General features: G+C 34.3%; 1 protein-coding gene across 2 annotated transcripts in view; it reads right to left on the reverse strand.

The window, feature by feature from the left end:
- Positions 1 to 900: 900 nt before the first annotated feature.
- LOC121413930 (zinc finger C4H2 domain-containing protein-like) overlaps positions 901 to 16,071 on the reverse strand; it is a 35,878-nt gene continuing 20,707 nt past the window's right edge. Inside the window, exons 1-5 of one of the 2 annotated variants that reach the window (XM_041606944.1) lie at positions 11,197 to 11,820; positions 4,769 to 4,940; positions 3,458 to 3,630; positions 2,217 to 2,421; positions 901 to 1,531 (exon numbers count right to left, since the gene is read on the reverse strand). In XM_041606944.1, coding sequence (XP_041462878.1) covers positions 1,418 to 1,531; positions 2,217 to 2,421; positions 3,458 to 3,630; positions 4,769 to 4,940; positions 11,197 to 11,228 — 696 coding nt within the window. In that variant the 5' untranslated portion in view covers positions 11,229 to 11,820 and the 3' untranslated portion in view covers positions 901 to 1,417. Of the gene's footprint in view, positions 1,532 to 2,216; positions 2,422 to 3,457; positions 3,631 to 4,768; positions 4,941 to 11,196; positions 11,821 to 16,071 lie in introns of those variants that run through there. The other variant, XM_041606943.1, reaches the window with a different exon arrangement.

The following is a 16,071-nucleotide window of genomic DNA, read 5'->3' on the forward strand; positions in this document are numbered from 1 at the left end:
ATCCTTTTCTGAGATGCAATGTTAGATGATTGTCTATAAGCATAGAAATAGCAGTGCCACCCCCCCTCCCTCCTTGAATTTTTCCGCGTACATTCGTAATCCCAAAGCTTCGTTATTCCGAAGGTTCGGATATTCCGAAGGTTCGGATATTCCTGAGGTTCGTATTTCCGAACGTTCGTAATTCCAAAGGTTCGTTAGTCTGAAAATGAAGTAGGGTTCGTAATGTCGAGGGTTCGTTAGTCCGAAAACGAAATGAGGTTCGTAATTCTGAAGGTTCGTTAGTCCGAAAACGAAAAGAGGTTCGTAATTCTGAAGGTTCATTAGTCTGAAAACGAAATGATGAACGAACTTTATTTCGTTTTAGGACTAGCGAACCTTCAGAACAACAAACCTTATTTCGCTTTAGAATTAACGAACCTCCGGAACAACGAACCTTATTTCGCTTTAGCATTAACGAACCTCCGGAACATCGAACCTTCGGAATAACACCACAAATGTTCGGATTGACGAACCCTTTTACGTTTTTGGATTAACGAACATCGAGGTATAGGCAATTTACGTGTTTCGGAATTACGAAGTGTAACCGAATTTTTCATACTACAATAGAAAGTATCCAGAGGATATAATGTATCTTCTCTTACTCATTGACATGGTGCTATAAAACAAAATTAGCGATATCGAACCAAGGATGCTATTAATGTACATATGGTCAAACCGTAACTCACCCTTCCTCATCTAAAAACAAGTTTCATCTATAAATTCACTCCTTAATCATGAATGCCAGTTGTGATAATCTAAAAATGAGTTCGAATAGAATCATATAAAATGACAACCAAAGTGTTTACGGTATGTAGGAATAAAAAAAAATGTGAAATTGCTGAGAAACTGTCAAAACAAGCATGACATTTCCAACCAGATGTTTTGTCTTTTGCCAATCAAGAATAATACACTGCCCCACATGTGCTTATCTGTGTTGGCATTCTACAGTTAGATTAAGTTTCAGTTTAGGTGCCATGCATCTTCTTAGAAACACCCAAGTCTTTCCCAAAGAATTTTCTTTGCTTTCTAAAAAAGAAAGAAAAAAAAACCCAGACGCAAAGTGATTCATCGACCCACAATTCAGTGCCAGATAGTTGCGTAGATTTAAAACATCATCACTTGACTTCCATAAGCATTCAGATTTGCAACATTCTTGAACAAGACTGGCTATACTTTCCTTTTTTTTTCTCCAAGAACCCATATTCCTCTCTCATACATTTATGATTTTTTTAAAACAAAATAGAACCCTTTCTTCAAGATCATATGATCACAAACATTTCTGAGTACTTCTTGGCTTGTACAGTTCAATACAAATCTTGGCATGCTGAGGTGTGGCAGAATGGAGACCTGGTCCTGGACCGGGTCCTGGTCCTATAGCTCATTGCTCATGCTTTCTCTTGGTCTTCTTAGGGTTCCTGGACCTACTCTTGGCCTTGCACAGAGGACAGATGGGAGCATTTCTGTGGATCTGCTGGTGGCACGACAGACAGTTCTAGAAAGAGAGAGAGGAAAAAAATGAATGATGGCCGATACATCCACCTTTAAACCCTGGTATTTACAAGCATATTATTAACATTACAGATGCTAACAGAGTATGAAATAAACTCATATTGAAGTTGAGCAAACTGATTCAAATCAGGTAGAAATGAATTAATGGAATTTAATGTTCATTCATTTCAGGAAAATGTCTACTAATACAGTAGGGCAGATTGGTTACTTAAGACATCATTAATCCATGAATTACACAGCTTTCAAAATGCCAAATAAATCTTCTTTTGGCTTCTTAAATTGGCAAAAACTCATGAATTTTCAATATATTTTCATATTTTTAAAGAAACAAAATACTTAAAAAAGAACAGATACAAGAGGACCCTTTGCATGAAGCATAAAACTTTTGCTTTTGCCTGAGTTTTTTTATGGCAAAAGTTTTTGCAATGGGTCACAGATGTAGAGATTTATGATCAATGAATTAATTTATTGAAAAGTTGCCTATTTGTATTTTTAAGTAGAGATTTAATTGTTTCATTGCATTGCCAAAAAAATGCTATTTTACAGGCAACTTTATACTCAATGATCCAATATACCATGAGTAAATATAAATATTTCATTTTGATCACAGAATGCGTACGTATATGAGCTAACTTGTTGCAAGGGTTTGATACAGAGGACAATCCTACCTTCATGGGTGGTGGTTGCTGTTTGAAAGGGGGTGGAGGAGGAGGAAGGGGGCCGTTCATCTCCTTGGTGTGGCTGGTTCCTGGCATCTGAAGGGGTGTAGGGTGTTCCAGAGGTACGGGTAGGGGGCATGAAGTCGGGGTGAGGGGCGACGGGGGATCCCTCTTCTCTGTGTCGTGCCACTCTGCTCTTCTCTTCCTCAGGAGCCTGTAACAGCAAATGACGCATTTTACGATTGAAATTTCCACTCATTTCATTATTCAACAAACTACAAATTTACCGAGTCAATTTTTTGACAAATTCTCTGATCATCTTATTCACCTGTAAATATTGTAATTTGGTGTTCTCTTCATTATCTGTTAGTTGCATCTGCTTCAAAAGATTACATGATGCATTTACTTCTTTATTATACACACACAAATAAAAGGTCAATAATAATATGATAAATGATACCATGAAGCCATTAAAGTTGAGTTAAATATGTAGCATAAATACAAAGATACAATGATATAAAAAAGAAGTATATGGTATCAATATGATTAAACTCTGTGAAAATAGAGAGGTCCATTTTTAAAGTGTCATACATTAGATATGCTCTTTTACAGTTCAATGAGGTTTTGCCTGTTCAGGGGTGGCCTAAGGGTAATTTGAAGGGGGGGGGGGATGGCCAAGTTAGCCTAAAAGTTGCATCATCCTTATGCCTCAGCCCATAATAGGTGATTGTCAGAGGCATTAAAGGGGAAGTTCACCCTGGCAAAGAGTTTACGGTAAAAATAGCAGAAAAAAATAATGTAATATTGCCAAAGATTTGAGCAAAATCCATCATAGTATAAGAAATTCACTCATTTGATTTGTGATGTCATACATGTACATGTATGCGAGCAGCTTTCCTGCCTATCTATGAAATGTCATTTTCTCGGAAAACTGAAAATTGTTTTTACTGTACCTTCAACATAAAAATAGACAAATCATTTCACACCCCTGCCTATAAAAAAAGCAAAAATAAATCCTCACGAATCATTACAAAAATTAAAATAATGCATTTTATATTACATAACATATGGGGCAGCTGCTCATTTATGACGTCACAAAAATTTAAATTTCTAATAACTTTATTAATCTTTAATTAATTTTCCTCAAACCTTCACCACTATTTTTTCTGCTATTTTTACAATATTTTCTTCAGGGTGAACTTCCCCTTTAAGTTTATAGATCATCCTTTCGTCTCGTGTATACTACTTACTCTGGATCAAGTCTCCGGTCTTCCTCTGTAAGCTCTGGGATACGATCTAGTCCTATCGACATTCTCTGGGCGTTGATTTGTTCTTTGAGGCAAACGTATTCCTGGTACATCTTCCAAGCTGCCTCAAACGCCTTGTTCCTGTCTCCCTCTGTGTTCTTTATCACGCTCTCAATCTTAAAGGGAGAGTGAAAAGAGGGAGGGATGGACGCTGACGGAAGAAAGAAATAAACATTATATAAGTCTATGATGTTGATGATAATGACAGCAATGCTATAATAATGATGTTGATGTTGATGACATCGATGAAGCGCCGTGGTGTAGCGGTTCTGACTCTAGCCTTGTAATCAGAGGGTTGTGTGTTCGAATCCCACCATGGCCTAGCGCCCTTTGGCAAGGCGTCAATCCACACTTTGCCACTCTCACCCAGGTGCTAATTGGGTACCGGTAGGACACAACGGTCATTGTGGTTGGTTTAGCAAGTTTGCGCCTAACAGGCTGCTTGGAATGCTATGAATCCAGTGACCGGGTAATAATAATTGTAAAGCGCTTTGAACAGTCGTAGATTGATAAAGTGCTATATAAATGCCAATTATTATTACAATGATAATGAGGATGATAACGTTGATCACAATGGGTATTATGATAGTGATGAGATGATGATGATCATGATCACTGCCATTATGATGATGTCAGCAATTTTCATGATAATGATGTTAATTATGATCATTATTCTCAATCCACTTTTCAGACTGATGATCACAAAGATAATGATAAAGGTGACGATACTGATTAAGGTGACAGATGGTGATGATGGTGGTGATGATGATGGTGATGATGAAGATGATGATAGTGATGATGGTGATGATGGTGGTAGTTGTGATGATGATAATGATGATCATGATGATGGGGATGATGATGATGATGATGGATGGGGATAATGGTGATGATGATGATGGGGATGATGATGATAATGATGATGACGATAACAATGATCGCTCAGTAATTATTTCCAAAACAATCATAATACACTTCACCAACTAACTTCGAAAGATACTGTTTACTCTTTAGAAGAAGTGCATTGTGATCAATTTTTGTCTTGTTTTTCTCTTTAACTCTGCATTTGTATTATAGTTCGGCCATGCCTGACAAGCACCTGTTACTGGTCCCATTTACCATGTCTATTACATGCTTCATGTGTGTATCAAATTTTCCTGCAATTTTTTTTCATTGTATCCCTGATTGTTTCATTATAACCTGTAAACATGTGAATACTGACAAATGAAATGAAATCAACGGGGAATTGTTACTCACTGTGTTAATGTCTGAATGTATCTGTCTGAGTTCCTCTACGTGTGCCAGCCTCTCCTGGTTGAGCAGGTCCATCTCATGCCGATATTCCTTTAATCTATCCTCCTCCTTCTCGGCCTCCTGCATATCCACCAGGAGCCGACCCTTCATCTTCTCCAGGTGGACCGTCTGCGACCTGGAAACCGAGGGATTATGGAAAAGAAAAATCATTATTCTTCCTCAATAGAAAATACCTCCATTTATCATACTATTCAGACTATGCAGTTTCTTAACCCCAGACTATCCTTAAAGGGGAAAGCTCAGTCTGTTGTAAAATTAGCAGACAAAATATTGGTGAAGGTTTGAAATATAATCCATTAAATATTAAGAAAGTTATTAGAAATTCAAGTTTTTGATTTGTGACAACGTTAACGAGCAGCTGCTTCATATATATACACTATAGAATACATATTTCATTTTTTAATGTGATGACTTATTCTTAATCTTCTTTTTAGCAGCAAGTGTGAAATGATTTGGGTATCGATATACTGAATGTACAATAAAAACATTTTAAATTGATTTTTTTACCATACGATACGTACGAAAGAAGCTTGCATATGACGTCACAAATCATATAATTAAAATTCTAACAACTTTTTTTTTATTTGTCAGCTTTTTGTCAGGTTGAACTTCCCTTTTAAATTCACATTTCCTCTTATTTTGTTGCAATTTGCTAGGCTAGGGTTAAGAAACAAACAAGATTCACTGTCTATCTAAATGTGTTTTCCGTGAAGGGGGGGGGGGGGGGCGGAAGCACATCATCAACATTACAGAAATGTTTAAGAACATTGAAACTTTAAAAAAACGGCATTAATGGAAAGAAGAGAAAGGTCCATTTTGACTCAAAGATGAAAGCAAGATCAGAAGAGCTGCCACATTCGCCATGCATTTCAGCCCATTTCTCTAAAGCCACCTTATGGTACATATTGCTTATACTTAACGGGCAAGTCAACCCCAAGTTATCAAAATGTGGATTTGAATAAGAAAATGTAAAGAAAAACAATCAAACAAGCATAACACTGGAAATTTTATCAGGTTATCAAATTTCAAAAATTTGCTACTTTTCAGAGAGCAGTTATAGGCACAATGGTGAAATGCAAATGAAAGAGCCACAAACTATTTAATTTGGTTTCCACTTAATAATAATAAATATTTCAATATTCTCCAATTTCACAATGAGGAACCAACTTCATAGAACCACAATAAAGTTGCAACAATTGCAATCCAACATATCAAAGGAGGAATCAAAATCCGATATGTCACCTTATTTACTGGGTGCCATCCAGATATTGTGTACAGATTCAAACCTTGTTTCACATCATGATGAAAAAAAGAAGATTTTTTCATATCTCACATGACAAAATAGTGGGTGAGTGATATGATATTATCACTTCCCTCATTTGCATACCGATCAAGATGTGATTAACTGTTTTGTGAAATCGAGCAAAATTCTACAATGTCATAACTCTACATTCCACATCCAATATTGATGAAATTTTCAGGTTTATGTTGTTTGATTTTCCTCTTGTCATTCATTTATCAAACCAATTTTTTTGTTGGGGAGGACTTGTCGTTTGAAGTTTATTTAAGTTCTGATAAATCAATCCCCTACTCTCCAAAGTGCAGGTCAATATTCCAATTAATCACTTGATTATATGAGTTTGTATGCCCGATAACAGTTATGATATGAATGAAAGGAAAAAAATGTGTTTCATTGAACAAATTGTTAGAGTTTACATTAAGATACTTTTAGAATGGGTGCCAGATCAAATAAAAATATCTTCATATTTTTCTATTTTGATATAAAACCTAGACTCAAAATTATTGAGTGGGTTGAAAAAATCTGGATACAACATTCGTCTAAAGCTTTTGAATTTTCCCTTTTTTTAAGAAAATATAAACATTGTGGAAAGAGAGAGAGATAAAAAAGAAAAATATAAATTATAAAATATAATATAATATTTATGAATTTTCAAAAAGAACTATTAATGGTTGAAACAGATTGAAAAGACAATACACTTTTGCATTTTATTGCAATGCTATGTGTTTGATAATTCATGTAAACGACCTTTCAACAAAGAGCTTTAAAGCAAACTACATAGTTGAGAATAAGTAGTAGTTCTATCAGGTTTGAATTTTTAACTTTGTACATTTTCAACTGGAATAATTACCAGTTGAAAATGTACAAAGTTAAAATCTGTCATTGCTTTGATAGATAGTCTGGGCCCTGGGGTAATTGGTTTTAAAATGCTTAACAATCAAAGAAATAAATATTGAATATTTAGCAGAATCAATAAATGAAAATATCGTGTGAAATACATGAGCAGTATCTTTCGTCGGTATGCACATGTATGTCATGTAAGCATTTTTATACATACTTTTGCATTTTTGTACAATGATCATTGATTTGATTTTAATACAATAGATGGAAATCAAACCAAAGTACAAATTTGATTAAGATTTTGATTGTGGAAATTCAATAAATTCATTCATTCATTCATTCTTAGAATTCATTCATTCATTCAAATATTGAGGTAAAACAGATATGTAAAAGGAAAGATCCACTCCTTTTAATAGCAATATTCTTTTACAATTTTGAAAGGACTATTGAAAGGACTATGATTAATTACCATCAAGTGCATTTTATAAGTATGTTACCTGTTAGAATAAGAAAAAAATTATTTTGTATTGTAGCCTACAATGCCCCAATGGATCTAACAAAACAATAATAGCAGGCTTGTATCTCTTGTATCAGAAATGTGAAATTTATTGTTTTTACAATAAGCAAATGCCAGGGGAAAGGGGTCTCAAATTACAAAACAGAAGATGTTGAGTAGTGTAAGACAATATTTTTCTCTCTTATTATTTCAATTTTGTTCAGTAATCTTTTCTAAATGACCATTTGAAAATAAATCAAAATGTAGTACATGTATTACTCCATTTTAAAGAATTATGGATGAACACAAAAACTTTGAATCTTTACACTGGCTGTTGTAATTCTATGGACTACAATTATGGAAAAGTCCATAATTCAATTTTTTTAAAAATGAATATTAAAAAAAGAATTAAATTTTACAGTTGAACAATTTCTTAATCTCATTTAAAGTTTGCAAAAATGTAAATAAATGTAAAAAAAAAATACACAAATACACATCCAGTCAAGAAACTGGCTCATTAAAGCCTGAAGTTTTAGCAACTCCCCAGCAAAATGTCTGTCACTATTCCATTGATTAGTCAATGATGAAAAATTATTTCATTGTACACTGTAATAAATGTATGCGCTTTGGGCCTCATGGGAAATGCGCCGTATATTAATATGAACATGGAGGTATACCCTACAAGTATGATGTGGAGGACACTTGTTTAAAAATGGATGTAATTAGATAATTATGAAGTTTACATTCATTGGGGGTGGTTTTGTGCCCTATAAAAATAAAATATCTGCACATTTTGTTCTCTCTCTCTTTTGATGTAAAAATCAATTCCTGTAGCATGTGGAAATTTCAGGATATTTCCTGCTATGTCATCATCAAAATTACTTTAAAAAAACAAGTAATCAAAATGCCATTTTTAAAGAAAAAAAAACTAAATCAACCAAGAGAGTGAGCTAGAAAAAAAGGAAGAAACATTCAACAAAGAAATTAACAGATTAACAAAATTAAGGGTAATACACTATTGTATGATTGCATGCAATTCATGTTATTGACCCACTATAGTCTACATCACTGAAGTTTTTAGAGAGACTTTAAAAAAAGACTTTTAAAATAGAATATGTATAATACTAAATAGGTTCATTATTGCGGATTGAAATAATCGCTAGAGGGTATTCATTTGTCTCGCAATCTACTATGGTCAACAAGGAAATTCGTGATCACTCTTGCAAAGCTCGTGAACTTGTAAGCTAGTGAACACTTTTTGCGAGAGTGATCACGAATTTCCTAGAAAGCCAGTGAACACTTTTTGCGAGAGTGATCACGAATTTCCTTGTTGACCATAGTAGATTGCGAGACAAATGAATACCCTCTAGCGATTAAGAATATGTATGTACGCAAAGTGTGAATCAAAACATTAAAAATAAAACATAATACATATTATTACCTACATGTATACAAGGCATTTTAGCAGATAAATAAATGTCATATTTCCCTTGCTACTTTTCAATTCAAGACCAACAGGGTTAACAAGTGCCATGTTGCTCTTTCCAGGAAACATCACTTGCCCTTTAATAAAAGAACCATATTGCCCTCGTCTAAGACTCGGGCCATTATCATTCTGTTGCGGGCAACAGTAAAAAAAAAAACACTGCACGTAAAGGCCAGTCACATATGCTTAAATTTCAAAATACATGTGATAAAAACAAGTTTCACAAATGGACTTTCATGAAAAATCATCCATGAATTATCATGTTTCAGATCTATGCAAGTGATTACAAAATAAATGATAACAAAATATATACAATTATAAAAAGATGGGCTGCAAGTATGGAAGTTGAAATAAAAGCACTTTGTTTTGTGAATTAAAAGTCATTTATTTTCATTTCCTTTCTGTCAGATTAATTTTACCAAAACATTTTAAAGCTAACAGAATATTTTATCAAACAATGGTCCTTCTCCTTGGTTTTCTTTTCACATTTGGTAGTGAACATTTTCTTTTCTTACAATAACCCGAATACAAAAGGCATTGTTGCGATCCGCCAGACCAAACAAATTACATGTATAATAGATAGTGGGCATTATTTGTATATGTAAAAGTGTCTTTGATAATAACAACCAATTACTCGAGTGTTGACCGAATAATGCTTGAAAAGGGACAGTATGCATCCAAGTCTCTGCTGTTTTTGCACGAAGAACAAACATCAGTCACTCGATTAAATTCAAATAAGGAATCATTCATATGACAGTATTTTATTTCAGTATTCTATACAGCATTTTAAACCCCTCAAAAAAAGTTTTGCAACTCATTTTTGGGGGATGATATCTTTTTGGTTAATGAAGTATAAAAGATGAAACTGGTATCATTGGAAAGCTGAATTATTCTTCTTTACAATGACATGCCATTTGCTGTGATTATGTAATCATGGAATATGCAATCACCCTGAACATCGAGAAAAGTCAGAAGTGAAATGTTGCAAAATGCATTGATTTCCAAAAAGAGTCTCCATTTCTATAGAATTTCCACCATGCAGGTGACAGTGAATGCACTCGGTCCATCCTCGAAACAATTGGAAATTCGCTATTGCAAACGACGCATTTTGCAACATTTCATGTCTAACATTGCTGTGTATTATCATGTCTGTGTATTTCATGATAACACTAGCATTACAAATGACACATGATTGTAAAGAAGAATAATCATGCTTTCTAAAGATATCACTTTTACACATGATGATGGCACATTAAGAAATTTATTAGCACTCAAACTTGCAGTTTGAGTTGCAGAACTCAAACATGACATGGCAACGAATTTTGCAACATTTCATTTTTTACATTGCTGCATATTTATCATGTCTGTGTATTTCATGATAACACTAGCATTACGAATGACACATGATCGTAAAGAGAAATAATCATACTTTCCAATGATACCACTTTTACATATGATGATGGCACACTAAGAAATTTATTAGCACTCAAACTTGTGTTGCGGAACTTATTTTGAGGGGTTTATATTGAAACCATCTCGTACTTTCAATCCATAGTTGACCGAACATGAATCAGAAAATATGAAAACCATGGGATATTCTTTCTTTGAATTATACTCTCTGTTTCCATTCGATGGGGCTGTAACATTGTTTCACTTTATTTTTTCAGAAACACACTTTAAATATGAGAACATCCTTACTTCATTTCATGAATTAAAAGTAATGCTCATGTATGGTAATGCTCATGTATGATGGATGTAAGCTGTTCGATTCATGACATTGGATTCTAAAGGTATTAGACTGCTCTTCCAACTTTGGTATAGCATTATAGTTTGAATAGCTCTGCATGTATATCCCACAATATTGAAGGAAATTAATCTTTTATATTAAAATGTTGAAATTCAAAATCTGAGAGGAATATAGCATCTTCAAGGAAAATGTTGTTGACAAAACATATACATGTAGCTTTCATACACCGTCCCTTTTATACGAAAAATTGTATCATTTTTTCACTTTCATTTTGAGATCATTCTAGGCTGATAATGTGCAATATCAAAATTAACAACAGTTATTGAAACCAACTTTGAAAAATAAATAATTGGGGAATGATTACACAATAAGCAGTTGTTAGCATTCCGTTTCATTCAAAATGTTTTTCTTTCTTTCGAAGATTTGGGGTAAATAAAAATCTCATCTTGACTCCAAATTTATTGACGATAATATACTCTCAAAGCTGTTGAAAGTCACTTACCTTAGAACATTTTCCAGCAAATGGATACTCATCCTGTTTCCTCCTATTAATAACAGTTTCAAATATCAGATAACCCCTCCTCAAAATTGTCCTAAAACTATGCAACAGTTGTCCTAAAACTATGCAACAGTTGTCCAAAAACTTGCAGCAATAACAGAGGGTATATACATGTAAAGGACCATATAAGAATGGCTAATAGTCACAGAAGAAGTTGTCCTGTATAAAAGTAGTGCAACATTGGTCCAAAACTTGCCACAAAATGGGTAGATAATGGGAAAAGACGATTGCTAATCGTAGGGGAGGGCCTCAAATGAGTTGTCCAAAACATGCATCAAAGGGATAGGATAGAGGAGCAAGATAATGACAAGTCAGAGAAGAGGAGGTCCCTTAAAAAGCATGGCAAGAGTGGTCCGTAATTGCAGCAAGAGGGATAGCTCAGACAATGACTCTTCATGGGAAAAAAGAGGTGGATGCAATTCATAAGATCCAAGTTTGCAGACACCATCCACGACGAGCGAGGGAGCCGCCTTCTTGATCGCGCCGGAGCAGTGGATAAAATGAGCAATCTTGGTCAATGCAATCACTAATCGACCCTACTTGAATAGAGCTCAGCTGCTGCATGCCCCGATTGTTGGCTAAAGTGCTGGAGTCTTTTGTGTTCGCGTGTCTTGTCTGCTAGACCATGAACATGGGTAGCATAGTGTCTCAGACGCAGTAAAGGGGGAGGGGCCTATCGGAAACAAATTTGGCTGGCTGGCTGGCAAGCCAATCCTTCACCTTCCCCCTTCTCTCTCTATTTGTCTTCCCCCTCACTCTCTTGCTCTCCTCTTCATATTTTCTTCTCTTTTTTTTTTAAATCGATTGTCTAATTTATTTTCTTTGTTTCATTGATATTTATCATTTTTCTTTTACTCCTGGTAAGTGTTTTTAGTCACAATCCTGTTGAAAGTCACTTACCTGAGAGCATTTTCCAGCGAGTGGATGCTCACCCCGCCCTCCTTCTCTTTACAGTACTTAACAATTTCAGTTAAGTGTTTATAGCCAAGAAAAGATGATCAAAGTACATTTTATTGTATATTTAAGACTCACTTAAATTCATCAAGTAAAAAAATAAAATCTGTTTCATTTGAAAGAAGATATGCATTATGCAATACATATTATCTACATGTATGTATTTGTCTCAAAATCATACAGTTTTTCATTTCAAAATATTGAAAAAAAATATTGATTGTGACATTTGAAATGAGTAATATTTGACAAATAAGGCCCTAATGGCAGACTTGCACGCAATATACAGGAGAACAGAAAACATAAAGGACCTAATGATAATAAAAATATTAATACAATTTGCCCTATGAAATCAGACAATCACACTATCTATAACTTACTAATACAGATAAAATGACACTAGCAACAAATTTCAAGCACCCATGATACTAATACAATCTAGAATTGTCCTTAAGAAAATGAAAGAAGAGATAAAAGAGTGAGGGAAAGGGGAACGATGACAGTTTGATCTATCCGAGGATAATCTGATACTGGCTGGGAGCCGACGGGTTAATACGGGGCAACAGGAGGCTCGCTTCCCAAATCACTGAGCAGGGACGGATAAAATGCCCCCAATCAGGCTGTTAACACCTCCATCAATTATTCAGGCCGGAGGCAAGCTACCAACCACCGAGCATTATCTGGCAACAAATCCCTATACTCCGTCATTCTTTGGTGTCTTCCAAGCTACCTTATAGCTCTCCCCGGGTGCGTTTATCATCTCTTTTCTGCGGTAAAAAGAATCACGTTTTCAAAACGTGTTTTGAGGTTCTTTTTGCAGATATGATATTAAATGCAAAGGTGTTTTGATTGTTGCCGATTGGGCTTGTAAAGACTTTTCGGATTGCACAAATTTGTGTGAATTTTAATATTTATGTCCGAGCCTGAAATATTAATCTACAATGCTGCATAAGGGACAAACGCAAAGTTGTATTGAAATGCAGTTGAACTTCCATCACTTCTGCCCATTTCAGGTTCCAGAGTATAAACTGACCCACAATTCAAACTGATTTGAGAAGACAAGAAAGAGAATATTTAGAGGTTGACAAATAAAATTCAGCAAGAAATTTTATAAGACACAGATCATATGTAAGATAGAGAAAAGGATATATTGATACATAAAGATGCTCTACTTTTTAAAGTACAAGTCCATCTTGCCAACAAAAAAAGTTGATTTGAATGAAAAGGGAAAAACCAAGCAAGCATAGCACAGAAAGTTTCATCATGAAATGGGATGTAAAATAAGAAAGTTATGACATTTCAAAATTTTGTTGAATTTCACTAAACAGTTATATTCACAGAGGCCTACTGGTCGGTATGCAAATATCAAAGGGGACTGATGAAATCGCCAACTCTCTATTTCTGTTGCATTTTCTAACATGAAATATGAAATATTTTAATGTTTTCATTGTCATGTGAAATAAAGGCTTATTCCTCCCCTGAACATGTAGAATCACCACTGTTTGTTTTATGGTTCAGTCAGGTAGGTCCTTATTGTGAAATCTGTAGAAATTGAAATATTGTATACTAGTAAATCAAACAGTAAAAAAAAAAGAAATGGTGAGGGACATCATCGACTCTCTCACTGAGTTGTGCAAATAGTAACTGTTTTGTCAAAAAGGGGGATTTAAAATGTCATATAACTGTCTTATTTTACATCCAACTTTGATGAAATTTTCAGTGTTTTGCTTGCTTGATTTTTCTCTAATGATTCAAATCAGCATTCTTCTTGGGTGGACTTGACCTTTAAAGACATAATGGGTAAAATCATAAAGGGTCTTTTTATAAAATTCCAGAACTTTTATGTGTGCTTTACATGGATTAAAAATACCCGGGAGGTATTAAAAAGCAAATCAAATTTGTGCAGACAATTTCAAAATAATGTCTGTAACTGAAAAAACAAGATAATGTTTCAGTTGCATGGTGTTTAATAGTCACATTTTAGTACATGGAATAAAACGGGGAAGGGGATTCCAGGGAGTTGGGAGTGATTCCATGTTCATTTTTTACTTTTATGAACACTACATACTGGTTTCGAAGTGTGTTTTAAAAGCTTCATTTAAAGATAAAATTCCAGTTTTGGTAACGATCTCAAAATGTCTTTTTATAGAATCTAAAATAATGATGACCCAAGTGACTGTTTGTATGAATAAAAAATATGTGCCAAAGGATTCTGGAAGAAATTGTGTAATTGCTGAGAAATAAGCAAAATAAGCGTGGATTCAGTCACTTCCGTCGGGTCTTTATTCCAGCAATAATAATACACTGTCCCAATTGTGCCTATCTGTGTTGGTGATCTTCAGTGTGAACATTTTCAGCGTAGATTTCAAGATTTCACAAAGTTCAGTTTATGTAACTGTACCAGATCTAGATCCTCGATGATAAACTGACAATTAAGCCTGGTTTTAAAGACTTTCTCATGAAATAAGTGTTTACTGCAACTACTGGTATTTCTCTTTAACATCACATCTCAGACACAGCATGGAGGTGGACGCATGTAATATATAGACCATTGACCTATAACACAGCTCAGATTTATTATAAATTAAATCACTGTCAACCCTTGATTTTCTGGAAGGCACATCAGATAACAAGTCAGACATAAAAATCAAGCCATTAATTAGATTGTCTCATCAAGGAGCTGAACTAGACCATGGTGAGAAAATCAAACAGAAGAACTGGGATTAAAGGGAGATTAGCAGGTCTATGAAAGAGGGGATTGATTAACACAAGGAGTGCAGGTGTGAACAACCAATTGACTCCTACAAAGAGGGGTAAAGAGAGGGTGAAGATAGGGTGTATAGAGGGGTTAACATTAACAATAGTCCTTTCAAGAATAAACTTTATACATTCTGGATTTGGGGGAAATGGAGGAGGGTATTGCACCAGCAGTTACATAAAACAGAGACATGAAAGGGAGATTAGTCTACATGTCTGTGCACCTGTAATTATGTTGTGTGTGTAGTATGCACTGAAGATTAGACGTTGACAAAGACTACAGGCAGATGACATTTCTTTAATGATCTTTAAGGAGAGTTGTGAAACTAGATTTTAAATTGTATTTTCAATTCAATTCATTCAATTATGTGTTATACTATTATTGCATTTTTAAACATAATATGTTTTATTTCTTTAATGGTCACTGCATGTTATGTATTTATTTATTTTCCCTGTTATGTGTTTTTTTTATTGTAAACTCACATTGTTAGTCTTCAGACTTTTTGCTGAGTATTGTTGAATAAAACCAAATTGAATTTGAATTTTCTAAGGAAGATATGAAAAGAATGAAGAATTCCTAAATTCAAATGCAACAGTCATTACTCAATTCATGACAGATGAATCTTTCCATATCAGGAGTGATGAAGTGATGAAACAATTATTGAGCAGTGCTAGATTCGTACCCTTTTCTTATCACCTTTTTTTAATCATGGCAGGATGCATACCCTTTTTAATTTTTTTTAATTACAACTTAAGAAATATGAACTACCATAATCAATTAATAGTTTGAAGAATGTCAATTAACTTTATACCACAACTCAATGGTTAAAACTTTTAAGGTGACTTTGCATTTACCTGTAAAAATATGACTAAGGTATGAAAGTGAAAAAACAACCATAATCACTGATTTTGAAATTAGAAATATCACTACAAAAGGGCTTCATGAATATTAACCCAAAGATATACATGTACAGTGCCTCCTTTTGGAAACATTTTATGTATCTAAATTGTCTCCGTCAGGAGACATTTTGCAGTTCATTTAAGTGCAGCATGTGGGGCTGTTTCTGAATAATAATAAATAAAAAATAACATAGCATTTGTATCGTGCAC

This window comes from Lytechinus variegatus, chromosome 4 (assembly GCF_018143015.1).
Source record: "Lytechinus variegatus isolate NC3 chromosome 4, Lvar_3.0, whole genome shotgun sequence".
NCBI classification, from domain to species: domain Eukaryota; kingdom Metazoa; phylum Echinodermata; class Echinoidea; order Temnopleuroida; family Toxopneustidae; genus Lytechinus; species Lytechinus variegatus.